Source organism: Sabethes cyaneus, chromosome 3 (assembly GCF_943734655.1).
Source record: "Sabethes cyaneus chromosome 3, idSabCyanKW18_F2, whole genome shotgun sequence".
In the NCBI taxonomy this organism is placed as follows: Eukaryota; Metazoa; Arthropoda; class Insecta; order Diptera; family Culicidae; genus Sabethes; species Sabethes cyaneus.
In genome coordinates, this window is record NC_071355.1 from 131,594,139 (window position 1) to 131,621,308 (window position 27,170).

At 36.7% G+C, this 27,170-nt stretch overlaps 1 protein-coding gene across 1 annotated transcript in view; it reads left to right on the top strand.

Annotated features, from left to right (window-relative positions):
* Positions 1-27,170, top strand: part of LOC128744251 (cullin-2) — a 300,626-nt gene that overhangs the window by 147,955 nt on the left and 125,501 nt on the right. The window contains exon 6 of the mRNA XM_053841107.1: positions 26,718-27,037. Coding sequence (XP_053697082.1) covers positions 26,718-27,037 — 320 coding nt within the window. The remainder of the gene's footprint in view (positions 1-26,717; positions 27,038-27,170) is intronic.

A 27,170-nucleotide genomic window follows, 5' to 3' on the forward strand; every position in this document is an offset into this window, starting at 1 on the left:
CACCGCCTCAAATGTTCTGCCGACAGCATCCACGTCATCAGCAAAGCAGATGAATTGACTGGATTTATTGAAAATCGTGCCCCGCATTTCGATCGCCGCTCGCCTTATAACACCTTCAAGCACATTGTTGAATAGCAGGCAGGAAACACCATCTCCTTATCGAAGTCCCCTGCGAGATTCGAATGGGTCCGACAATCCACCCGAGATTCTCACACAGCACTGGATCCCATCCATCGTAGCCATGATAAGTCTAGTAAGCTTACCCGGAAAGTCGTTTTCGTCCAAAATTTTCCATAGCTCTGTCGGTTTACGCTATCATATGCGGCTTTGAAATCGATGAACAGGTGGTGCGTGGGGACTCGGAATTCGCGGCACTTCTGGAGGATCTGCCGCAGGGTGAAGATTTGGTCTGTTGTAGACCGACCTTCCATGAAGCCGGCCTGGCAACTTCCCACAAATCTATTGGCTATTTGCGATAGTCGATGAAAGAGGACTTGGGACAGCACTTTGTAGGCGGCATTCAGGATAGTGATGGCTCGGTAGTTTTCACAATCCAGCTTATCACCTTTCTTGTAGATAGGGCAGATAACCCCGGCTTTCCACTCCTCCGGTAGTCGTTCCGTATCCCAAATCTTGACAATCAATTGATGCAGACAGCCGGCCAACTTGTCCGGGCCCATTTTAATAAGTTCCGCTCCAATGCCATCCTTTCCCGCTGCTTTGTTGTTCTTCAGCCGCTGGATGGCTTCTTTAACTTCCCTTATCGATGGGGGTGGCACATCTTCGTCGCTTGCTGCACCAATGTGGTCACTTCCTCCGCTATCATGGTCTTCCGCCTGCACGCCATTCAGGTGTTCATCGTAGTGCTGCTTCGGACACATCTACATTTCATATTTTTAATTTTCTCCGTTAAAAGTAATTTCGCCATATAACAATAATTGCTTTCAACTATAATCAAACATAAAGCTTTAACTTGCAACAAAACTTCAATTTTATAATAAAAATTCAATAAAATACATTAACACTAGATATACCAAACCAGTCAAAATTCCTGCAACATGTAACATTTGCATTCAGAAATAATGTTATGACTTTGGTACTTTATATAAATTAAAATCAAATATATTTTTATGTTATTGACATTTATATCGGTACCAGTCAGAATGACTAAATAGCTGGTATATCTAGTGTTAAAATAAGAAATGAAAAGGCTTGTCTTGGTCATGAATACGGACAGCTTACATCTCATTGTATAAAAATCCGGACACCTTTCAATCATCGGCAAAATTTTCTCACATTTTGTCTAAGAAATTTATGTCCATAAGTAAACAACCTATCAACTGTAAAATGTAGTATAAAATAATTGTTGCTGTTGTTTTGACGAAGGTTTGGGATAGGGTGTCATTCCAAAAAATCAAAAAATGCGTCACGAAATCATGAAAGATTTTGAATGCTAATAGCTCTGCCAATTTATGAATGGATTTTCATGGTTTAGATATCGTTCGACTCATAATATATGTAGCAATTATGTGATTTCTATTCTAACTTTCTTTTTCAATCACTAATTAGTGAAAGTTAACAAAAAGTTTCAAGGTCAAATATCCCCATACATTTTTCTCGTGATTGCCTTGCTTCACAGGCAGAGACGACAGTTAAACTGCCGTGAATCACATGTCAGTCCCTTTTTCTATGGAGTTTCCTATTTAAATGGGACTGTTATGCGATTCACGGCAGTAAATACATCGTCTGTTAACTGTGATTTCTATATTTTTTAGAAAAAAGTAACATAATCTCATCGTTCCAACCGGATCTAAGATTCTTTACGTACGGCGTTTAGAGTGATACTAATTTGATATCTATGCTTGGGAAGTACGCCAGAAAAAATGATAAAGTCCTCTCGTCTTAACAAAATTTCTTAGGACTGTTAACTAAAACTGAATTCGAATTCAATGGACAGCCTTTATATAGCCAGTAGCGTTTCTAGGGTTAACAAGAGGGAGATGTGTGAGGGGTGTATCCTTAGGGGGCATACCTATTTGATTATTTAACAAAAGTAACCATTACTTCGTTCGAGAACCCACGGCCGCAACACATCTAGCCTATAGCACCCCCCCTCCCCCCTCCTTAAAACTAGCAGTTTATACACTGTATAATATATTCGTCTTATATTAAAGTGTTTATTCAAAGTATCTGAAATTTCCAGAGAAAAAGAAAAATTAGTTTAAATTAATTAGCAGACCTATGATGCTGTTTGCTCCAAAATGGATGATGCAATCTAATCTGTCAAAATATTGAGCTCAATAGTGAAGAATGTGAGTGTACTGGTGTATACTGACGTATTTTTGTTGTGTATGTGAAATCCACAAATTAGATCGATCATTATGGCTTGGCACAATCTCACCCCCGTGAAGCTCGAAAAGTACAAAGTTTCGAAAAATATTATTTTCGCAATCAAAACTTATCCAACACATAATAACCTTTCAATACATTGTAAATGATTATTTTATATACCTTCAAAATAGCAAGTTGATGCGATTTCATGTTTGGGTTGATTTATGTGGGACATTTTTTATAAGCGTTATTTCCGAGTATTTTTAATCGCGAACTTTGAAACCCTGTTTAGGCTAAATAGTTTGCTAATATTATTTATGGAACACAGATAATATCTAAGTTATAATCTAAGTTATAATCTAAGTTATGAATAAATATGTTATATTCATCATCATTTTGAATTTAGGTCACCAGTTTCTATAGATATAATAAATTTGCACAAATAAACATTTTTGGTTTTTGGCACAATCTCACCCCCGTGGCACAATCTCACCCCGGATGGCGGTAGCTATTAAATCCAGCGCATCCAGAAAATCGCCAGGCTCAGACGGTATTCCTAAACAATTTTATCATCGCCTTTTCGACGTAATCCATAGATAGCTGAATCTTATAATGAACGACGCACTTCAGGGGAATCTTCCAGAGGAGTTCGTGAAAGGTGTCATCGTATTGGTCAAAAAGAAGGGAACCGGGAACACTACACACGACTACCGTCCAATCTCATTACTGAATGTTGTCTATAAAATATTCTCACGCATCTTGAAAGTGAGATTAGAGAATGTTATGACCGCTCACCAAATATTCAGTGGAGGACAGAAATGTCCTAATGCCGAACGGAACATCTTTCAGGCGACACTCTCACTGAAAGATAAAATTGCACAGCTGATTGCTCGTAAACAGAAGGGGAAACTTATCTCCTACGACCTGGATCATGCATTCGATAGAGTGTGTGTTGATTTTTTGCATCGTACCATGTGCTCACTCGGCTTTAACGATCATTCCTAAGCCTCCTCAAAAATATTGCTCGTCGTTCGTCTTCACGCCTCCTGGTTAATGGACACCTCTCGCCCCTCTTCCCAGTTCAGCGCTTAGTGAGATAAGGGGACCCGATATCAATGCATCTGTTTGTGCTCTATCTTCATCCGTTGGTAAACAGACTTGAAAACATATGTGGAGAAGATCTTCTTGTTGCGTACGCAGATGATATCACTGTGATATGCACAAACGTGAATAAAATCGAAGCGATGCGACAAACATTTATAAATGTTGAGCAAGTATCTGGTGCGAAATTGAACATGGGAAAGACAGTTGCAATTGATGTCGGATGCACCGAAACTGTGCCACTAAATGTGCCGTGGTTGAGAACTGAAAATAAGATTAAAATCCTTGGGATCTTCTTTGCGAACTCGATTCGGAACATGATTACTCTGAACTGGGATTCCCTAGTAAGCAAATTTAGTCAGCAGGTCTTTCTCCACTCCATGCGTGCTTTGACTCTACATCAGAAAGTCATGCTATTAAATACGTTTATCACCTCTAAAATCTGGTACGTTTCCTCTATACTTCCTCAATATGCAGTGCACACAGGAAAAATAACAGCAGTGATGGGTACTTTTCTATGGATAGGATTACCAGCGCGAGTACCGATGCAGCAGTTGGCACGTGACTGGGAGCATGGTGGTTTAAAGCTTCAACTACCGGCTTTGAAAAGTAAATCTCTACTAATCAACAGACATGTTCAAGAGACCGATTCCACACCTTTTTACAAATCCTATTACGACCAAAGAAACCTCATCATACCTGTAGATTGTCCCTGCCTAAAAATCATCATCCAAAATTATAACCGGTTGCCGGTTCAAATTCAACAAAATCACTCTGCTGATCAAATACATCGGTTTTTTGTGGAGCAAATGGAAATTCCCAAAGTACAGCAGACCGATCCAGCAGCTGACTGGCGTAGAATATGGAAAAACCTGATTTAATCCACCTAGTGGTGAAAGGAATCTTTGTTATACGATCTTACTTGCTATTTGAGATAGAAATCGACACGTGTGGTTGACATGAAATTTTTGGAAATTGAATAAGTTTACAAAATTTGAACCAAATAGAAACACTTATAAATTTTGATAGTTCCTTTTCTCATGAAATTGCTGAGTAAGTTGCTACTAATGAGGGTAAGTCCAAGTAAAAGTAAGTTGTAAGATGAAATATTATTCTTTATCATATGCATTGCGTAGTAAAGGTCTAGTTTATAAGTTTTTGAACTATGCATAATTTCCTGTAATGCCATTCTATTTGGTTCACAACAATAAAGTTTTCTTGAATAAATTTCATCAATTTTTATTAACTTTCGGTTACTCACGCTGTTGTATTTTGTACAACATGTGTAGATTTTTGAATGCCATATTGTTATAAAGTTACAAATCGTATATTACGTATATACTAACGTATATTCTTCAGTAAACTTGTTATGAGCAAAATGTCAGAATTATTCAATGCATTAATACTTTAAATTGTTAGGAAACAAGATTAGCATAAACCGACATCACAGAAACGAAGCAAGTAGCATGTGAAGTGTACCGCAATTGACCCCAACTGGAATTTTCTCTCGTTTCTTTATATGGATAAATGGTGTTTGTATGCAGCAAAACTACCAGCAAACGTAAAATGTTTAAGATGTATCCGTCTGTTGGCAATCGAGTAATTCGGGCTCAAAATCAGGTTATTTTTTACAATTAAAGTTCTACAGTTCCTAAACAAGCAAACATAGAGGTATACTAAATTCAACAAAGTTGCGTATTTTTATTATTTGTACAACTTTGTAATACATGGAAAAGTCATACAACAATTACAAGAAGAGTTAGAATAGAAAAACTGATTTTACAAATTCATATACAATAAATAAATTTTTTCTACCTTCACTGAAGAGATAGAAGGTTACTGTTTTCAGCAAAATTTCTTGTAATAATATGCTCTAAAAGTTGCAAGAACACATCAATGTGTTGTATTGAAACTGAAGGAAAATAATTTTTTTATTTCACTTTTAGGGGGATTAATCAAAATTCAAATTCCACCAGACGATAGAGCTTTCAATTTTAAGAAACTCTTCCAAAGGTTCGATAAACTTAAAACCAAGTTTTCCTACTCAAAACTCCAGTGCGCACGTTTTCTTTGGTTTTGGGCTATTGTGCGCGCAAGTAACCGTGTTATAAAAGTTGGCGCGAGTGTTCGAGGGTTAATATCTTTTGACCGGTTAAACCAATTCTTATGTAATTTTGCATATGTATTCGTAGTGTGAAAACCTCTCGTTTGATATTAAAATAATTGAAATTAGATAAATTATCTTGGTTAAAATCATTATAAATTATTGTCAATTTTGGTGTGGTGCATTCGATTGCTCATAACTTTCAAATTAAACGTCCAATCAGAAAACCATTCAATAGTGATCTATCCGGCTATATTACCTGCCAAACGAAACTAACAGCGTGTAAATCGGTTTGGCCATCTCTGAGAAACAGGCGTTCATTTGTACCTAGTCAAAACAAGTTTTTCAAGGCTAACTTTTAAATTGCTTGTCCGTTTTCAATAAAACTTAGCAAAATGTTTAGTAATAGTAAGAGCTTTCGTTTGGTACTAATATCGTTAAAAATGGTTGCGTGGTTCCGGAGAAAACCGTGTCACGTAGTTTTCACATGTTTGCTTATAACTTTCAAACGAAAAGTCAGACTACGAAACCATTTAATAGTGATATACTAGGCAATAATACCTTTCAAACAAAAGTAATAGCGGTCGAATCGGTTCAGCCATCGCCGAGTAACAGGCAATAGAAAATTCGGAGCGAACACACATACACACATACACACATACACACATACACACATACATACACACACACACACACACACACAGACATTGCTCAGTTCGTCGAACCCTATCGATTGGTACATGTGACTCGGCCCTCCGGGCCTTGGATCAATTTCGTGTTTTTCGACCAATTTCTAAACCTTTGTTATATAGTATAACAAAGGTAAAACATCTCATCGAAGCGGATAATATCTGAAGCACGTAGCAGTGTTTACCTTCTAGTGAATCGGAAAATCGAGCACCGACAACTAATGCACAGGATTGGACGAGCAGACAACAACAACTGTCAACACTGTATCTCCGCGATCGAGACGCTACGACATAAGTTCAGCGAATGCCCGCGTGTTGCAGCAGCATGGGCGTATCTCCGGCGAAGATGTGCAACGTTTTTAAATGGATGGCACCAGCTTGATTTTAATGAAATATTAAAACCTGCTTTTCAAAGATTAGGGCCAAACAGGCGTAACAAACTTCTAAGTGTGATAGTTAGCTACATTAACTACATTAATATGAACAATGCAAATATCGATGTAAATGGTTTAGATTTTCATATATCTACTGAAGTAGGAATAATTATGTAAATAATTCTTTTAATAAATCATAGACATCTATATCTATAAAGAAGGATTTCTGTCTGTCTGTCTGTCTGTCTGTCCGTATGTTCCTTATAGAATCGAAAACTACTGAACCAATCGGCATGAAAATATGCATGTAGAGGTTTTTTGGGGCCAGGAAAGGTTTTAGTGATGGTTAGAAACCCCTCCCCCCACTAAGAGGGGGGGGCTCCCGTATAAATGAAACACAAATTTCTGCATAACTCGACAACTAATCAAGCAAATAGAACCAAATTTGGCATGTGGGTGTTTTCGGTGACAGGAATTTATTCTATGGTAAATTGAGACCTCCCCTCTTTATAAGGGGAATTATAACTCCTTTCCTCTTTAAAAGGGGGGGCTTCCATACAAATTTCCTCATAACTCGAGAACTAATCAAGCAAATGGAACCAAATTTGGCATGTGAAGGTTTTCGAGGGCAAGAATATTTTCTATAGTAAATTAGGACCTCTTCCCACTTTAAGAGGGGGGGCTCCTGTACCAAAGAAACACAATTTTCCTCATAACTCGAGAAGTAATTAAGCAAATGGAACCAAATTTGGCATGTGGGTGTTTTTGGAGACAAAAATTTTTTCTATGGTGAAATGGGACCCCTCCCCGTTTTAGGAGGGGGGATCCTGTACACATGAAATACAAATTTCCTCATAACTGAAGAACTAATCAAGCAAATGGAACAAAATTTGGCATGTGAAAGTTTTCGAGGGCAAGAATATTTTCTATGGTGAATAAGGACCCCTCCCCACTTTAAGAGGGGGGGCTCCTATACAAACAAAATACAAATTTCCTCATGACTCGAGAACTAATCAAGCAAATGGAACAAAATTTGGCACGTGGGTGTTTTTGGAGACAAAATTTTTTTCTATGATGAATTTCCTCATAACTCGAGAATTAATCAAGCAAATGGAACCAAATTTGGCACGTGGGTGTTTTTGGAGACAAAAATTTTTTCTATGATGAATTGGGACCCCTACCCACTTTAGGAGGGGAGGGGGCTCTTATACAAATGAAATTCAAATTTCCTCATAACTCGAGAACTAATCAAGCAAATAGAACCAAATTTGGCATGTGGAAGTTTCTGGAGGCAAAAATATTTTCTATGGTGAATTAGGACCCCTCCCAACTTTAAGAGGGGGTGCTTCTACACAAATGAAATACAAATTTCCTCATAATTCGAGAACTAATCAAGCAAATGGAACCATTTGGCATGTGGGTGTTTTTGGAGGCAACCATTTTTTCTATGCTGAATTAGGACCCCTTACCTTTTTAAGAGGGGGGGCTCTCATACAAACGAAATACAAATTTCCTCATAACTCTAGAACTAAAAAAGCAAATGGAACCAAATTTATCATGTGGGTGTTTTTGTAGGCAAGAATATTTTCTATGGTATATTTTCTATGGATTTTTCCACTTTAAGAGGGGGGGGAGGCCTCCTATACAAATGAAAAACAAATTTCCTCATAACTCGAGAACTAATCAAGCAAATGGAACCAAATTTGACATGTAAGTGGTTTTGGACGCAAGATTTTTTTCTATGGTGAATTGAGACCCCTCTCTTCTTTAGAAAGCGAGTTATGGCCCATCTCCCCTTTAAGAGGGTGGGCTTCCATATAAATGAAATGCAAATTTCCTCTTATCTCGAGAACTAATCAATCAAATGGAGCCAAATTTGGCATGTGGGAGTTTTAGATGGCAGAAATTTTTTCTATGGTGAATTATGACCCCTTCCCCTTTTAAGAGGGGAGCTCCCATACAAATGAAATTCAAATTTCCTTATAACTTGAGAACTAATCAAGCAAATGGAATCACATTTGGCATGTGGGAGATTTTGGAGTCTTAAATTTATTTTACGATAGTTAGAGACCTCTCACCCCTGTGGTAGGGGGATATGGACTCTCATACAAATAAAACAGAAATTTTTGCGAAACTCAAAAACTAATCGAACTCGAGAAATTCGAGACTCTTCCATAAAACATTAGTCAATACAAGACCACAAAAACTATCTATAGTAACACTAGATCATTCAGGACGAGACGGTCGCGAGTGTTGCCGGTGACCCGCCGTCCGGAAGCGCCGCCCACTGGGGGGCTTGCAAAACTCGAGATTGTGACAAAGATCATCCGAAATTCATGATTTATGTACAACACAGGTTAATTTGTGGCAATACGAAGTTTGTCGGGTCAGCTAGTGTTTATATAAAAAAAAACAATTCAGATAAAATTACGCATGCCCCAGATACACAAAACGCTATATCTCCTAAACTACCAATATTGTTTTTTTTAGTTAAGTGATTCTTATGCAGAATTTTCTGGCGAACATTTTAAGCATATTTATTTGAAAATAAAATTGGGTGTGTATTGAGATATTCGCATTTTTCGTTTTAAATTGCAAAAAAATGTATGATGTTAACAAATTAGATAAAAACTGATAACATCATTCGATTGCGCGGCCCAAAACCCATAGAAAAAGTATATTGGCATGTATTCTCTTCAAACTGTTTCAGAGATATTTAAGCCCGAAAAATTACTTATTTTGAAAATCTGTAAAAAAGGAAGTAGCGCCACTGCTAGGCGGATTGATCAATCGGCGTAAAACTTCGGAAAATTAGTTGTGGGGTCGCTATGAACAATTATGCCAACTTTTGTTGAAATCGCTGATGGTCGGATCCAATTTTTCCGATTTTTGTGTACGTTTGAGATGGAATGACCCATATAACAAAATTACAGCCGTAAAAATATAACAGCCGACTATGTGAATAGGGCCTGATCAAGAGGCACATACTATCATGCGTTGTATGTAACATGTATCAAAGTAGTAACATTGTATGTGCTACCCGAGTAAATGATTATAACAAAAAGATAACAGAAAAATATCTCAATTAGATAGAAATAACAGAATTTGTTATATTTTTGATCAGACAAAATAATGAGGCAAACAGAATTATTACAAGTTTTGTTATTATATCAAAATTTGTTATAATATTGTTATAGAGCAATTCCAGCTCAATTAATAAAACGGTTTATCTCGACTATTTTTGATTTCGAAATTTTGCTAATACATTGAACCACGCACGGATTCATTTTCCATGAAACATATTTTTTCGTCAAGAGTAACTTTTAAAAGGGCGTATTTAGAAATAAGATTATATTTTTTTGAAAAATGCTATCTCGAAAACTACTTATTTTATGAAAATGACGTCAAAGGAAAAGTCGTAGTAAAGTTCATGTATTTTCAGAAAAAAATACACTGAAAGAAAAAGCTTTGTAAATAGGGCGCTGAATGGTTTCATCTACTTTCCCGACATAGGCGTGAAAAACAAGCAATATCACTAACTTTGAGGTGAATTACATTCAAACTAATATGTACTTTGCATCAATATTTATGTATTGTGCCTTAGTAATCGACAAAAGATACTGAAGGAAAACCACTATTTTTACCATTTTCTTCAAAAATAAAAGTCCTCTTGGTTTTACTATCCGTTTTGAATATGACGAAGAGCATCAACAGCACATCAGCGGATTACTCGGAGTAAAAACATCGATATCTAAGCTCTGATTCAAACTACTTGCACTATTTTGGTGCCAGTTGAATAGCTCATGCACACGGCATAACGAATACATACATAAATTTTTGTAAAGAATTGTGTTTGTCCATGGTGAACGAAAGCAAAACTTCGTCATGACGAAGTGCAGTTTCAACAAGAATATCTGTGTCTGTAAAAAATGTAAATTTTGAAATATTTTATCTATCTAAATGTATATGCAAGAAGTGAGAGATTTATCTCGTGCCAAAAACTTGAGTACTTGTGAATATAATTCTTTTAAAAACTCGAAATAAAGTGCGAATCATGATTACATATGACGAGGTGGATCCGCAACCCTACGCTGCTTTTTTGTAAAACTAAAATAAAAATTTTCGCGTAATTTTACGCAAATTCTTCGCATAATTTTAAAAAATTATGGCACATAAACTTTTTTCTTATGTCGTTCTCAACTTATTGCAAATGTAAAGTCTAAATAATACGTATTAGGGTAACTCTACGCGAAGTATCCGAGATGTTTCGATCTTCACGGATTTGGACCAAATTTTGTCTGGTTTTTCATTTCAAGTCAGAATGTAAAAATCATGTCGCTAAAAAATTGTCTAATCTAAAACATACTCGATGCAGTAATGCACCGTTCCTGTGAAGTCACGTTTTGGGAACTTCATACACTTTATAATCAAAAATTACAAAACGTATTGACAGAAGTCTATGTTTAAATAACCTGAAGAGTTATTTTCGAACGTCATTGTAGAATTTCATGTATGAGAGAACCATTTTTTAGTCAATGCTACAACTATGGCATGTACTTTATGGAGAATCTTTTGTTTATTCAAACTTTTATTTTGTTGCTAGATGCTTGGAACTGAAATCTAAAATGGAATTTTAACACTAATATTCTCGGTTTATGTTTTGTTTACAAAGTTACATAATAACAAAGTCATAGTACAAAGTCACATAGTTACTGAGAAATAGTTTCTTTTACGCATCATTTGAATAATTAAGTTCGTAGTTGTTATTAATCTTTTCTGTGGTCGGGTCCTGCCAAAATGAGCAGAAAAGTTTATAGACACGAAAGCTGAAATATACGCGTAAGGCTCATTGCAAAAAAAAACTTGACGGCCTTATTTTCTTATGTATTTGATGGCACATTGTACAACATTCTTAAAAAGGTGCAACACGGATTAAGGGGGCATAGTACCTTTTGCACCATATTTTTTGCCTCATTTCAAATATTTTTTGTCGATAACGCGCTAGACGATTCGATTCGACTTTTTTTGCATTCTAAACATTGCACTTTAGACAATTATTAACAATTTTGTTTTTATATGGAAACCTCTTCGTCCCTCCCCTACGGCTCCTTGAAAAACGTCATTCAGAAAAAACATGAATTGCGGTACCATGGCTTGGCGCTCGAGAGCTTATCCCAAATGAAAAATTCCAAAACGACCTGAAAGTGTATTAAATTATCTCCTTTTTTTAAAATTCGAACGCATAACAGAATGACGGACATTCAAACATAAAAGTCAGGTCAGATCAGGTTTAGTCGAAAAAGTTTACTTTAAACATTTCTAAAAAATACATAAATTGCAATATCGAAAAAAGGATGGGTCAAACACTAGATAATTTTGTCATCTTTGAAACAAAAAAAGAAGCAAGAGAATTGCTCGAGCCGTTCTTGAGATATTTATGGTACCGATTTTGAAAACCTGGTTTCGAGAAAAACGGCATTGAAGTTTTTATTCGCTGTGCAATCGTTCCAGACATGCGCAGTACAAATAGCTATAACTTTGTCAATTTTCGAAATTCATCCAAACGACTTCAACCACATATGCTCAAAATGTTAATCATTCGAATTAATTAATAAAAAAAATTCGATTTTTTGGAATTGAAAAAGTACTATGCCCCCTTGAACGGATTCGATTTCTTCTTCTTGATCACGGTTTTGGACCGAACACCGAACGCTTTTTATCTATTTATAGCCAGCTTGAATCAAAAATTGACAACCCCGAATAACTTATCGGCCAAATCATATAAGCATATAATCTTCCTTCATTCAAGAGTAGTTCTAGTATAGGGGATAAGTCGGTTGCATTCTATGCGATATGTCATGAGTTCAATCCCGGCTGAAGGATGAACAATTTTTGAAAATGTATGAAAGTTTTTTTCTGTGCTATTTGTGAATGTTGTCGAAAGTAGTTGTCTATTTTTGGCAATTTCGTCGAAATAAAATATCGATATAGCAGATAAAGGCAAAGAAGTTTTTGCTATATTTTAACAAAGTTATAACAAAACCAGTTAGATATATTACAACAAATTTCGATATAATTTTGTTCTAAACATAACAAATTTTGTTAAATTTTTGCTACGGCTGCATATAAGTTCTGATAGAATTTTTGATATTTTAACTACTAACGAGACCAAAATTATTACAAATCATGTTAGAAAAACCGTCGTAACAGAATATCATGATTTGTTATAATTTTGTTACGTTTGTCTGATCGGGTACTCCTCAATAGATTTCAGGGTTATTTCTATCAATTGATTAGATCTCTTTCGTAAGTGGATAGCCACAGTAGCGACCTGACTGAATAGTAACGATAGTACATACATTTGGCTACATATTAAAGATAGCGTTATTAGCGATCAATAAATTGGATTACGATATTCGGTACTATGTTTACTAATTGATTATCAACGTTAACTTAATGTGAAATTAGTGATCATTAAGATATTATTATTTTATATTTGTATTGTTTTGCAAATAGAATAGAAACTGTAAGCGACAAATAACCAAATGCATTGTGTGTGCACATGCAGATTGACGAGCAATGTTATTAAAACACGGGAGTATTGTTCAACATATGATGAACATTTCAGCTAAAGTCACGCGAGAGCTTTACACAAAATTCGCTGGTATTCTTTACCCAATGTAATGTTGCCATATCTTTGGTTGGATTTCTTTATTATATGACGAAAAAGCTACAATTCTAGTATTTTATATGGCATCACTGCCTCACTACGAGCAAGAGGTAAAAGAAAGAATATGAAACAGATGGACTCTAAAAAATCGGGACGTTCATTCACCGGAATAATTTTGAAAACATCTGGTTTGCAGTCGGCATGCATTTCGTCTCATGTTTAAGAATAAAGTAAATAAAACTCACTATAAAACTTAGATTTTTAGCTAAAACAGCTTAAAACCGCTGAAACGCAAAATTTTAAAGGAAAAGTTTGGTGAATGAAAACTGCGCAAGTTTTTATACCAGTTGTACATACAGATTTTTTTACGATACGCGATGAGGTTAGTGTAGTGTGTGTGTGTGTGTGTGTGTTTTATGCTTTATGATTTGTGCTGAGATGATTTTTAAGTGCAAGTGCTCATAAACAGTTTTTTCGTCAGAAAAACATTTTTGTTAACCGTTATGTGTTCGACAAAAAAAAACAACTTTAAGTGCTCGACAAGGGTACCCGGGTACCCACAAATTGAAACGCTTGTAACTTTGGCAATTTTTGACCGATTCGGACACTTTTACCACCAAAAGATTCAGGAACTTATCCACTTCCAGTGTGGTTATAACAGAGCCGGAAGTGGTTCATCTGGTTCTCGGAAATCCGGCAGTCCGAGGATGTGTTCCGGAATTAAAGCACTTTTTATATTTTTGGATGTAATTGTAGTAATATGGGTGTCCAAAGTTCTTCCAATTACTCCGAAAGTTCATTCTTTATTGTTTTAAAACAATACAATGATATATCCTCGGAATGGCCATTCTGCGACAAGTTCCCGGGGGACCTCCTGTGGCCATAAAACTGTTTGGTATGCAACACTGGCAATATGGGTGTCTAAATTCATTAAATTACTCCAGAAGGTCATTTTTCATTATTTTGATTCTATCTGATGATTTTGCCACGGCATGACCATTCCAGAACATATTCCCGTGGGGCTTCACAGTTGTCCAAAACCAAAAATATGTGCGCATTAGAGTTTTGAGTTGGAAAACTTGATTTTAGGTTTATGGAACCTTTGGGAGAGTTTCTTAAAATTAAAAGTTCTATCGTATGGTGAAATTTAAATTTTGAATAATCCCCCTAAAAGTGAAATAAAAAATTTATTTTTCTTCAGCTTCAATATAACACATTGAGGAGTTCTGCAAAGTTTTGGAGCATATTATTACAAGAAATTTTGCTGAAGACAGTAACCTTCTATCTCTTCAGCGAAGATAGAAAAATCCTATTTCTTAGATGTGAGTCGTCAAAATCAGTTTTTCTATTTTAGCTTTTTTTTGTAGTTGTTGTATGACTTTTTCATGTTTTATAAAGTTGTACAAATAGCAAAGATACACAACTTTGCCGAATGTAGTATACCTCTATCTTTGCTTGTTTAGGAACTAAAACTTTTGATATAATAAATACCCTAATTTTGATCCCTAATTACGCGACTATGCGCAGACGGATACAAATGAAACTTCCTGACTTTTTGTAGTTTTTTATTTAGTTTTAGATTCATGTAATGTAATTTGTATCTGTTTGCGCATAGTTGAGTAATTCGGGGTCAGAATTAGCGTATTTATTATAACAAAAGTTTTACAGCTCCAAAACAAGCAAAGATAGAGGTATACTCGGCAAAGTATATAGGTATATTCGGCAAAGTTGTGTATCTTTGCTATTTGTACAACTTTATAAAACATGAAAAAGTCATACAACAACTACAAAAAAAGCTAAAATAGAAAAACTGATTTTGACGACTCACATCTAAGAAATAGGATTTTTCTATCTTCGCTGAAGAGATAGAAGGTTACTGTCTTCAGCAAAATTTCTTGTAATAATATGCTCCAAAACTTTGCAGAACTCTTCAATGTGTTATATTGAAGCTGAAGAAAAATAAATTTTTTATTTCACTTTTAGGGGGATTATTCAAAATTTGAATTTCACCATACGATAGAACTTTTAATTTTAAGAAACTCTCCCAAAGGTTCCATAAACCTAAAATCAAGTTTTCCAACTCAAAACTCTAATGCGCTCATATTTTTGGTTCTGGACAACTGTGAAGCTCCACGGGAATATGTCCTGAATGGCCATGCCGTGGCAAAATCATCAGATAGAATCAGAATAATGAAAAATGACCTTCTGGAGTAATTTCATGAATTTAGACACCCATATTGCCAGTGTTGCAAACCAAACAGTTTTATGGCCACAGGAGGTCCCACGGGAACTTGTTGCAGAATGGCCATTCCGAGGATATATCATTGTATTGTTTCAAAACAATGAAGAAGGACCTTTAGGAGTAATTGGAAGAACTTTGTACACCCATATTACTATAATTACAACCAAAAATATAAAAAGTGCTTTGATTCCGGAACACATCCTCGGAATACCGGATTTCCGGGAACCAGATGAACCACTTCCGGCTCTGTTATAACCACACTGGAAGTGGATAAGTTAATATTTTTTTGAAACGATGGTTCTACAATTGATGAAGGGACGGTAGGGAAAGAAATGAAAATTTTTTTGGTGAAGGTGGGGAAGAGCGGAAAGGAAGGGGGGGGGGGTATTGGTAGCTATGCTTGACAAGTAGTCATTTTGACTCCTACCTTTTGTCCAATACTGGAAGGTGCATGAGTCGAACCAAGCTGTAATCTGAGATTACAACCGGAATCGAACCCACATCACCCGCCAGGGCATGTGGTTCGCTGGTACTTGTACCTTTGAACCATAGAGGCGCTGGACAAAAGGAGACCGCAAAATCCACTTCTCAAGGATAGCGACGCGTTTGGTTGGGTTATCGACACATATTGTGCCGCTTCCTACATCAATTGCAGATTACCACCGAGCGAGAAGTTTAATCTAACTACTGTTTACTTTCAGGACGACGACACTATGCCGGCCCTTACGACTTGCAAGGTGCTGCACGTGACGTTGTTCGTCTGTCAGCTTGTGTTAGCCGCGTTTCTCGGCGCGGGTTTTCGAGGGAAGGCCCCGTTCCTATGTAATAGACTAATCTCAAGTTTTTAGTCTTGACCTTGAAATGCGGTCATACATATATATTAATATTTTTTTGAAACGATGGTTCTACAATTGATGAAGGGACGGTAGGGAAAGAAATGAAAATTTTTTTGGTGAAGGTGGGGAAGAGCGGAAAGGAAGGGGGGGGGGGGGTATTGGTAGCTATGCTTGACAAGTAGTCATTTTGACTCCTACCTTTTGTCCAATACTGGAAGATGCATGAGTCGAACCAAGCTGTAATCTGAGATTACAACCGGATTCGAACCCACAACACCCGCCAGGGCATGTGGTTCGCTGGTACTTGTACCTTTGAACCATAGAGGCGCTGGACAAAAGGAGACCGCAAAATCCACTTCTCAAGGATAGCGACGCGTTTGGTTGGGTTGTCGACACATATTGTGCCGCTTCCTACATCAATTGCAGATTACCACCGAGCGAGAAGTTTAATCTAACTACTGTTTACTTTCAGGACGACGACACTATGCCGGCCCTTACGACTTGCAAGGTACTGCACGTGACGTTGTTCGTCTGTCAGCTTGTGTTAGCCGCGTTTCTCGGCGCGGGTTTTCGAGGGAAGGCCCCGTTCCTATGTAATAGACTAATCTCAAGTTTTTAGTCTTGACCTTGAAATGCGGTCATACATATATATTAATATTTTTTGTGTCGATAACCCAACCAAACGCGTCGCTATCCTTGAGAAGTGGATTTTGCGGTCTCCTTTTGTCCAGCGCCTCTATGGTTCAAAGGTACAAGTACCAGCGAACCACATGCCCTGGCGGGTGTTGTGGGTTCGAATCCGGTTGTAATCTCAGATTACAGCTTGGCTCGACTCATGCACTTTCCAGTATTGGACAAAAGGTAGGAGTCAAAATGACTACTTGTCAAGCATAGCTACCAATACCCCCCCCCCCTTCCTTTCCGCTCTTCCCCACCTTCACCAAACAAATTTTCATTTCTTTCCCTACCGTCCCTTCATCAATTGTAGAACCATCGTTTCAAAAAAATATTAATATATATGTATGACCGCATTTCAAGGTCAAGACTAAAAACTTGAGATTAGTCTAGTGGATAAGTTCCTGAATCTTTTGGTGGTAAAAGTGTCCGAATCGGTCAAAAATTGCCAAAGTTACAAGTGTTTCAATTTGTGGGTACCCGGGTACCCTTGTCGAGCACTTAAAGGGTAAAAAAATTCGAAGCCCCCCCATTCCACCCCCTTAAGTACTACATGAAAACTTATTTTATGAAAAGTTGCAATTCAACTAGTTCTTAGATGTCACAGAGTTTCAGTATCCTGGATCAAAGAAAACTTTAGAATTTCGTACTTTGAAAGCTGAAAAGGTACCCGGGTACCCTGTCGAACACATAACGGTAAATGAAACTAAGTTGCATGGTAATGTAAGGCAGACAATAATATTAATGAACGAAGATCATATGCCTATGCGTAGCTACTTCGATCACAAATTTCGTGTTCTTGATTTTACTCGCTCTGATTGGAAAGCCAGAGAACCTAACTTTCGCTCAGGATTATACTGGTGTTCTACACAGACGGATCAAGACAAAATAACATGGCAGGTGCTGGTTTAACAGGCCCAGGAATTAACGTTTCAGTTTCAATGGGAAAACATCCCACTGTATTTGAAGCAGAAATATATGCAATACTAGAGTGTGTATCGATCTGCATAAAAAGAAACTACAAAAATGCAAATATCTGTATTTGCTCGGATAGTCAAGCAGCATTGAATGCTTTGAAATCAAAAACACACACTTCTTAACTGGTGTGGGAATGCATAAAACTGTTGGAAAAACTTTCCTGTCGCAATATGGTCAACTTGATAACAGGACATTGTCCTTGTAAGTACCACCTGAAACTCATCAGTAAACTTAATGAAGCTAACTGTCGCTTTTGTAATCATGAGATTGAAAGCTCCGAACATTTGTTGTGCGACTGTGTTGCACTATATCATAAACGACGTAGATATCTTGATAAGGGGCTGACTCAGCCCTGCGATATTTGGAATGCTGTTCCTAATAAGGTGATAAATTTCATACGAAATGCATCACCTGATTGTGATAAATACCGACAGTAGTTGAGGTGGCTCATCAAACTTTGATAGCTCACTGATACGGCATGGTATAAATTAAAAGAGGACACACCACAATAGATCAAAATAATGGTCGCGGTGGTAAGTCCCCAACACGGGATAAAAAAGGCAGACAATCATTTATCCCAGCGAATCTACTGTACTACATTTAAAAAATTGCAACTAAAGAGCCGTTAGGACTTATTTCCTAATACATTCAAAACAGCCATGGTAGTCGTTAATCGTTAAACACGTTGAGGGCTAATTTCTCGTTAACTTAGCATTGAATTTCAACGTGTCTAGACACGACAAACAAGGTAAACTTAAAGCAAATTACTGACCAATCAACCATCAAGTTGTTTGCTGCAATAGCGGCAAACGCAAAAGAAGAAAGCAGAAAACTATCTGGGTGTTGTGCACCGTGGTGCGTGGCGTTACAATTCGACGACTGATTTTCTGTGTATGTACATATCACAGAACAGAAGTGGAAGTAGAAATCCAAACACGTACATGCTACTTTCTACAGATACTAGCGAACCTGGCGGTAGCGAGTCCCTTTTTTCCACGAAAACACACAAACGCATACGATTGCACACGAAAGCATGTGAAAGCTGCTATGCGATTGGCAGCGAGCGTTCTGCTTATATTGCTATTATTTGCTTCTATGCGAAAACCTTCCCAAAGAAAAATAAAAACAAAAAAGACTCTGTTACCAGTTTTGATCGCTGAATCGTTCGGACTTCCACTTCTGTTCTGTGTACATATGCTACATGTAGCACGTATAAATGAAGAATCGTACTGTTACATGCATGCATACTTGCTACTATCGCTACAAAAAGATTTACGTAGTGCTACGTCACCCATGCTGTTGTGTTAACAACTGCTCTGATTTTTTGTTTTCAAAATGTGTTTTAGTTAAATTACAGGTAAAAGACTGTGTTTACCTGCTTTCTGCTTAGTTTCAGTTGTCTTAAGGTAAACCAACCAGTAAGTAGGATAACCAACGTATTTTGGACCCCATCAACAGCTGTAAATAATTTGGACATTTACAGGAAAATCAAATGGAAGTGTCCAAATTATGTACAGCTGCTGATGGGGTCCAAAATTGGTTGGTTACCCTAAGTACCAGAACCAAAAATACCAAAACCAATGAGTGGGACATTCCAGTCGTATCGAATCTGTACAAAAATAATTTTTATTATATGCACTCAGAAAGCTGGGTTGGAGTTCATTTCCTCTTCCATCGTATGAATCTCGTTGCATGCTCATCAACATCGAAACACTTAAAAAAAGAAGAGAGATTGCTATGCTTCTGTTTGTATATGATATAGTTTCACAACGTATAAATTCCGAAAATATACTAGAAAACCTTAACTTGTATGCACCGGTGCGTTCGTTAAGAACACGTAACATCTTTATGTTAAACCATTATAGAACAGATTATGCTAGAAACGGTCCTATCAATAGAATAATGAGCTTTTACAATAAATACTATGAAACCATTGACGTAACTATGTCACGAATCATGCTTAAAAAGACGTGCACTAGAATTGCATAATTTAAGGTACAAACACGGGTCATCATAAAAGTTTGTTGCTATTTTTTTTGTTTCCAAAAGAATCAGTACTCTTTTGTTGTATTTGTGAAAGCTGGTAATAGTATACGTGAGGTTTGCACAACCAAATTTCAGGTTTGAAAACGACGCGCGACCAGGAATACTCCCTACACGTCCAGTTTACGTGAAAACATAAGTAATTCTCATCCACCGCACTTTTCATGTAACATTCCGGTGAATTCAACCGCTTAGTTGGTTTCGAGGTACAATGATGTCCTAACAAGCCAGTCGTCGTATTTTCGAATCTCAGCTAGGCGAAAAGCATTGGGCTTAAACGTCTTTTCTAAGACTTGACTCACAGACAAACAGACGAGACACTCGCGTTAATTCCATCGTCCATTAAAAAACCACTTATTTTTCAAAAAAGCATGTTTCGAAACATGGCCACACCGCGGCGCTCGAGTGTTGCTTCGAGTTTCCAGTATAAAACCATACAAATGTAAGAAACCTACAGTATAAAACCCTGCAAATGTGAAAAACCTACAGTATAAAACCCTGCAAATGCAAGCTACTCCGCAACATGCATAACAGAGGGCGCTAGTGTGCAAGCAAAATGTGTTGTAGGACGACGGTTTTTGAAGAATTTTCTTCTATGTGTCATGTCAGTTCGTCAGTGCTTGACTCTTATTTATCGACAGATTTAACAGCCAGCTATTAGAGTTCAAGACAGTTACGGGGCTAGTGCAACAATCCTACTGACTCTATCTAGCAGCAGAGCATAGACGAGATTCGAAAATACGACAACTGGCTTGTTAAACCGGCATCAGACGTCGAAACCAACTAAGCGCCCAGCTAGAATTTTCATATGTATAAAAAAGGTAAAAATCAGCATTACGTACAGATATACATGGCAAATAAATCGTATTTCATGCGCAAAATTGGCATATCCGTATTATTTTGGAGGCGATATACGTGATTACGAATAATTTTGAGCGTTTCGACTATATAAGTATTTATATACGATAATATCCGATTAAGCGCGAGTCGCTCCGTACTACTCAACGATTTTGTGCTGAAAGTCGTATGTATGTTAGTCATTATCATTATATACGACAGAAAATCAACTTGATCCCACTTTATCCAGCTTTAGTTACGATTTTGAATTTGTTAGGAGATATTTACAATAGTTTTCGTACATTGATATACGAGTTGGTACTAGCTGAGCGGTTGGATTTACGTGGATATTACATGCAAAGATAAGTGGTGCTGATAGATAGTCAGTAGGATTGTTGCACTAGCCCCGTAACTGTTCTGTGCATCAATAGCAGGCTGTGAAGCCTGTCGATAAAAAAGGGTCAAGTCTTAGAAAGACGGTTAAGCCCAAGCCTTCGCTTTTTTCACTTGAATTGTTGGTAGGTTGCACTCATACTAACCGGTGTACGTGCGATCCCAGTAAATTTTATCAACTTTCCTCACATCGCTTTCGTAAAGCTTATTTCATAATTTCTTTACAATCATCTCTGCCGGTTATCGGACATCAATTCAATTCCTGAATCCGCTTGCTTGAGGCGTTTATTTATCTCTCGTAGTAAAGCCTTAGCCTTAGTTTTCCGCCTACGCTATACCGCGTCGTCAAAATTTCAAAAACGTCAGTTGAAAATGCTTCAACAGACTCATACAAAAGCTTCGCAACATTGAAACGAGAACGATGGTAACTCGTACCATTTTTCTGAAGACGTTTGCTATTGAAAGTACCATGAAAAAGCTATAAATAGCTATGAAAGAGCGCTAATAGCTCAGCGGTTTTCAGATCGATTTTAAATATTCTTACACCAATCGATCGGAAAATCTTCTAAGAATTGACCCAGATGAAGAAAACTATGGATTTTTGATGTTGAACTATTGAAAAATTGAAAATAATGAACCTATGTTTTACCAGAATTCTCGCTTCGTGATTGGTTGTTGGAAATGACGTCATCAAAGTAGAAACGCGTTTTCACGCTTCAGCTTATAATTCAGTCAATTTTCAATAGACTTTTAAGATATTTATACCAATTGATCGGAAAATCGATTTGGTTGGTTGGTTGGTATTAATTTTTATTAGAGAGTGGTTTTAAACCTGGAAGTTCATTCGCCACTCAGAAGCAAAATCGATTTGGAAAATATTGAAAATATAGAAAACAATTGATTTTCAATGCGCGTCATTGAAAAATTGAAAATAACTCTAACTCGGTCGTACTAGAATTTCAATTATTATCGAACAAGTCTTGGTACAATTCAGGATGCACCGAGAAAATTGATGGAAAGTTCCATTTAATTCTACTATAACAAAGTTACAAGAGAATTAAATGGAATCCTACCTGTTCTTGTTGGCTTGAAAATTCCTTATTGATGTATTATTGATGTACCACCATCGGCAACATGAGCGGTGAGTCGGTGATGTAGTCGTGGACGTCTGCAGTTCCCGGTCGGTCGTATTCATCGGCTGCTGAGGAAAGGAAAGTATGCTGAGCGTGTGTTGGATCTGGAGCACTCATTTCGCAGCCGTGATAGAATATCTGGCTGCTAAAGTTCTGAAATTGGCAGGAAATATGCTGGTCGCGACAACAAAACGACTAGAATTATCGTCACTTGCAGCTGGCCATCCGTAACCACGAAAAGTTGAACAAATTACCGTCCGGTGTCACCACTTCTCAGGGAAGTGTTTTCCCGAACATCCAAGCTATTTTGTTGCTGCCCAAGAAGACGGCTTAAATTTCCAACATATCATGCGACAAAATGTTCTATAAGGACGAAACATAATGTTCATGAAGATTTGAGGAATTTTCACTCACTGATTTTAATTCTATTTAATTCGATTGATTCTAATTGTTCGCTTCTTATCAAATAATTTTAACTGATCACTAGTAACTTTGCTCTTATTGTTCAGACTGAAATTGAAATGCTCAATTTTATTTAACGTACATGATAGAATGAAGGGCTATGAAAAATAGGTGTGGCCGATTCTTATCGCTTGCTCTGCTACATAACACGAGGTAAGCCAGCGAACAGCATTATTCAAATGCCAGCTGAACTACTGCCAACATCTTATTGTCTGGACGCGAAAAAGGAAGAAGCACCAAGGGCAAACGAGTCACGTTCGATTCGTGCACGTCTGCAGTTCCCGGTCATGTCGGTCATGTTCATCGGCTGCTGAGGAAAGGAAAGTATGTTGGAGCTGGAGCACTCGTTTCGTTGCCGTGATGGAATATCTGCTGCTGAAGTTCTGGAATTGACAGGAAATATGCTGCTTGCGACAACAAAACGACCAGAATCATCTCACGTCACTTGCAGCTGGTCACTTGGAGTGGTATTTCATCGTGACTCAGGACCATACACGAACGGCTTCGTCGATCGCATAGCTGCTGAGGATTTCCGGTTGGTCCGTTGTAACAAGCCGTGCCTGGTTTGCGATTATCAGTATTCCAATTTACCGAACAGATAATTACGTTAAAAGTGCGTTAGTGCAAATTTATTGCAAGCTGGAGTTTTGATAATCATACAATAGGTCCTTTTAAGGGCCACAGAACGATTGAAGAGTTTATTATATTTTCTTGCCCAGTTAATACCATAGAAACACAGGCAACGAGTGAAAAGTTGAATTTTCCGCCATTGCGGACGACCAACATATGGCGGAAATAAGTTTTCTGGTCACGGGCGACATTTTCGGCGACTTCCAAAACGTCTGCAGGTTGTAAATGCTTTATTATCAATGTTCTTTTGTAAGCCGCAGAAAAGTTGCGCAAAATTTTCAACTTTTTGAAAACTCGCGCGTACCGTCTACTGATTACTAGAGGGAAAGCACTATTCAACGTAGAAACAGATCATAAAAGTTTACTGTTTGGTTTAGTGTGACTTGGTTTCGTTTAAATAAAATAGATTCAATCAATTCATGGATATAACTTCAAAATCGGTTTAGGATTGAATGTATACAATGTTACTACTTTGATAAACGTTACGTATGTAGCTTGTATACATGAAGAATCGTATTATTACATACATGGATACATCCTACTATCGCCACAAAGAGACTTACGTAGTCCAACGTCACCTATGCGGTCGTGTCTTGTGCACACCCCCTCTGATTTTTTTACTACGAATCTGTTATTTTTGTTATACATTGGAATAACGCCGAAAGTAACGTATAATAATTTTGACTAAACGCTAGGGCTAAACAGAAATCTTTTTCGGCAATATTTACTGGTGCGTCCTTTCATTTTTACGTTTTAATATAGTATTCCCTACCATGAAATTTTTTTCTGTGTAGCCCTCTTTTTCTCATGCTTTGGCTTCTTCCTATAAACCTTTGCACGGTACCTAACCTCAACTTTGGTTTGACGTTTTTGTGTGTTTTGTTTTGATTCCCTTTGTAACCTAATTTTATTGCTAGTGGGTTTATTATTTGTAATTCGTACCACTTGTTTGCGGAAACCGGAAATACCCAACTTTTACGAAGCAGGAAAATGATAACAGTTCTGTACAACATATATTTTTGTCCTTTTTGCAGTTTTTTTGCTTCTGGGTCTTGCGAATAAGTAATCAAAACAAACCCCACAACACTGTCAAACCTGGGAAGAAAAAAAAACGCACTGACATCTGCGTGCAATGCTTTATTGCGTTTGGTTTCATTTTGGGGTCGACAAATCAAACTTGTGCGTGAAATCCTCATTGTGTATGTAAACTGTGCGTTTTAGAATGATATATTTTGGTGCTAGTTGGTCCACGGGTATTTCACATTTTACAAAAAAGTCAATTTCCAGTGGAAAAAAGCAAGACTAAATCAATTTTAAATGCGTATTTTTCAAAAATCACCAACAGAAAACTTCTGTGAGTTATCAATACTTTTCCATTTTTGACAAACGATAACGGCTGGCTGCATTTGACAGACAGTACTTGCTGCGTGAATCCCTCAGGGAGAAACCAATCCAACATTGGAGCCAAGTTTATGACTTTTATACATCCATATTTATTTTGGATCAAAAAAATAACGGCTTAATGATTGTGTTTTGCATGAGTTTTTAAATCAATTTTGATTTTTTGATTTTTCAGTAGTAAAAAATTGGATTGTAATTACTCAAATAGAGAGTAATTCGAAAAACAGCGAATTGATAAAAAAACTGTCACAAAAGTATTGGCTCTAAAGTTGGCTTCGCTGGTTTAATGATAATTCCGCTCAAATAGTAGTGGAAAGAGTACAACGTATTCGTGTATATGTAAACAACACAATCGTGGTGTACAGCAAGCTTTTTAATTGTCACTATTGTTTTTCATTGAGAGGATTATTGGAAGATACAAGATATTTTTCAACAAAAGTGGGGTATATTTTCTGTATAAACTATTTCTTTTTTCAGAAATAAGTTGTAGAAATTACGGTAGGGCTATTCAAAATCCGGAAGAAAAAGTGCTTTAATGGTGTGTGCATTGTATGCGTATGTACACACTCAGCGGTAATCATCATCATCATGAAAATGAATTGCCTGTGTTTGAACCTTAAAGGCCAGCAACAGATTGTAAACTATGTATTAAATTGAATTGAAATAAAACAGTTAAGTAAGGTATTAATTCAACTTTAGGGTAAGAATGTAGTCTACATAGTTTGACGAAATAAATAAATAAATAAATAAATAAATAAATAAATAAATAAATATATAAATAAATATATAAATAAATAAATAAATAAATGAATAAATAAATAAATAAATAAATAGATAAATAAATAAATAAATAAGGCCATTACAAATATTTTATAAAGTTTTTGTCCTTCCGGTGTTCGGCCACTGAAGGGGGGGGCGAAAAAAAAACAAAGTGAATTTTTTAATCGAGCAAAAAAAACATGGATTTTAAGAATTTTTATTTAAGGTTTAAACGTGAAAACCGAATCTATTCTTGCTTATAATATATACGTTATTATTTTCTATGCAAAAATATACGAAAAAAAACAAAAACGAAGGAAAATATTTTTGGACGATTTTCGGAAATTCCATTGTTCGAATTTCCATTTCTGTTTCGTGCTAGAAGCGTTAATTCAACTCGGAGACTCATTTTTCGAGTTTTTCAGACTGTAGAGCCCACAGACAATTGATTTTATAAAAAGAAATTTGACTCATATCCTATAAATTATTTTTTTGCCCCCCGATTTTTCTAGCCAATTTCGAAGGGTGGGGGGGGAGGGTGACAAAAACTTTAAAAATGTTTTGCAATGGCCTAAATAAATAAATAAATAAATAAATAAATAAATAAATAAATAAATAAATAAATAAATAAATAAATAAATAAATTATGCAGCCTCACCAGCCTCTAGATTAATCCAGGTCAGACATAAGACACATAGAATAGGGATAAGGTTGCCAGTCCCTTGAGAATAAGTATAATTTTCTCAACGGAAAGACAGTAATATTTTAAACAAATCGTCACGAATATTCACATACGGGTAGTTCTGTAAGTGCAAAGGAGATCATGCAGCACTGATCTTATTTTTCCACTTAGAAAAAGACCGTTCACAAGTCCCAAAGTAAACTTCTGTTGAAATTACAGTGCACTGTCCAAAAATTACAGCCCATTATTCTCTTTTGATTTAATCCCGAATTCTCAGGCAAACATCAAACAGAATCTTGATGATCAACTTTTATTCTTGATTATTCAAATGGTGATAATGCAAGCATATTTATATATTTTCCCATCTTTCGTTTCAGGTTCATGTTCAATTCGTGGAAGGAATGCTTAAAGTTCACGAAAAGTACGAAGAACTGATCTCAGATACGTTTAAATCAGATCCTGTCTTTTTAAGTGCGCTTGACAAAGCTTGTTCGGGTGTTATAAATTCTAAAGCATGTGAGAAACAACCCGGAAGAAGTGCTGAGTTAGTTGCAAAGTACTGTGATAGCTTACTAAAAAAGTCGAAAACTACGGAAAGTGAAATTGAATCTAAATTAACGAAAAGCATCACTATATTCAAATATATCGAAGATAAAGATGTGTACCAAAAATTTTATAGCAGAATGTTAGCTAAAAGGTATGTAATTTCAATTGAATTGAATGACGACACACTATTAGCCATATACACGTTTGCCGTACGTACGGGTGCCATAAAGACAAATACCATACACTCAAGTCTTTTTTTACAAGGTTTGTTTTTTTCGATTACT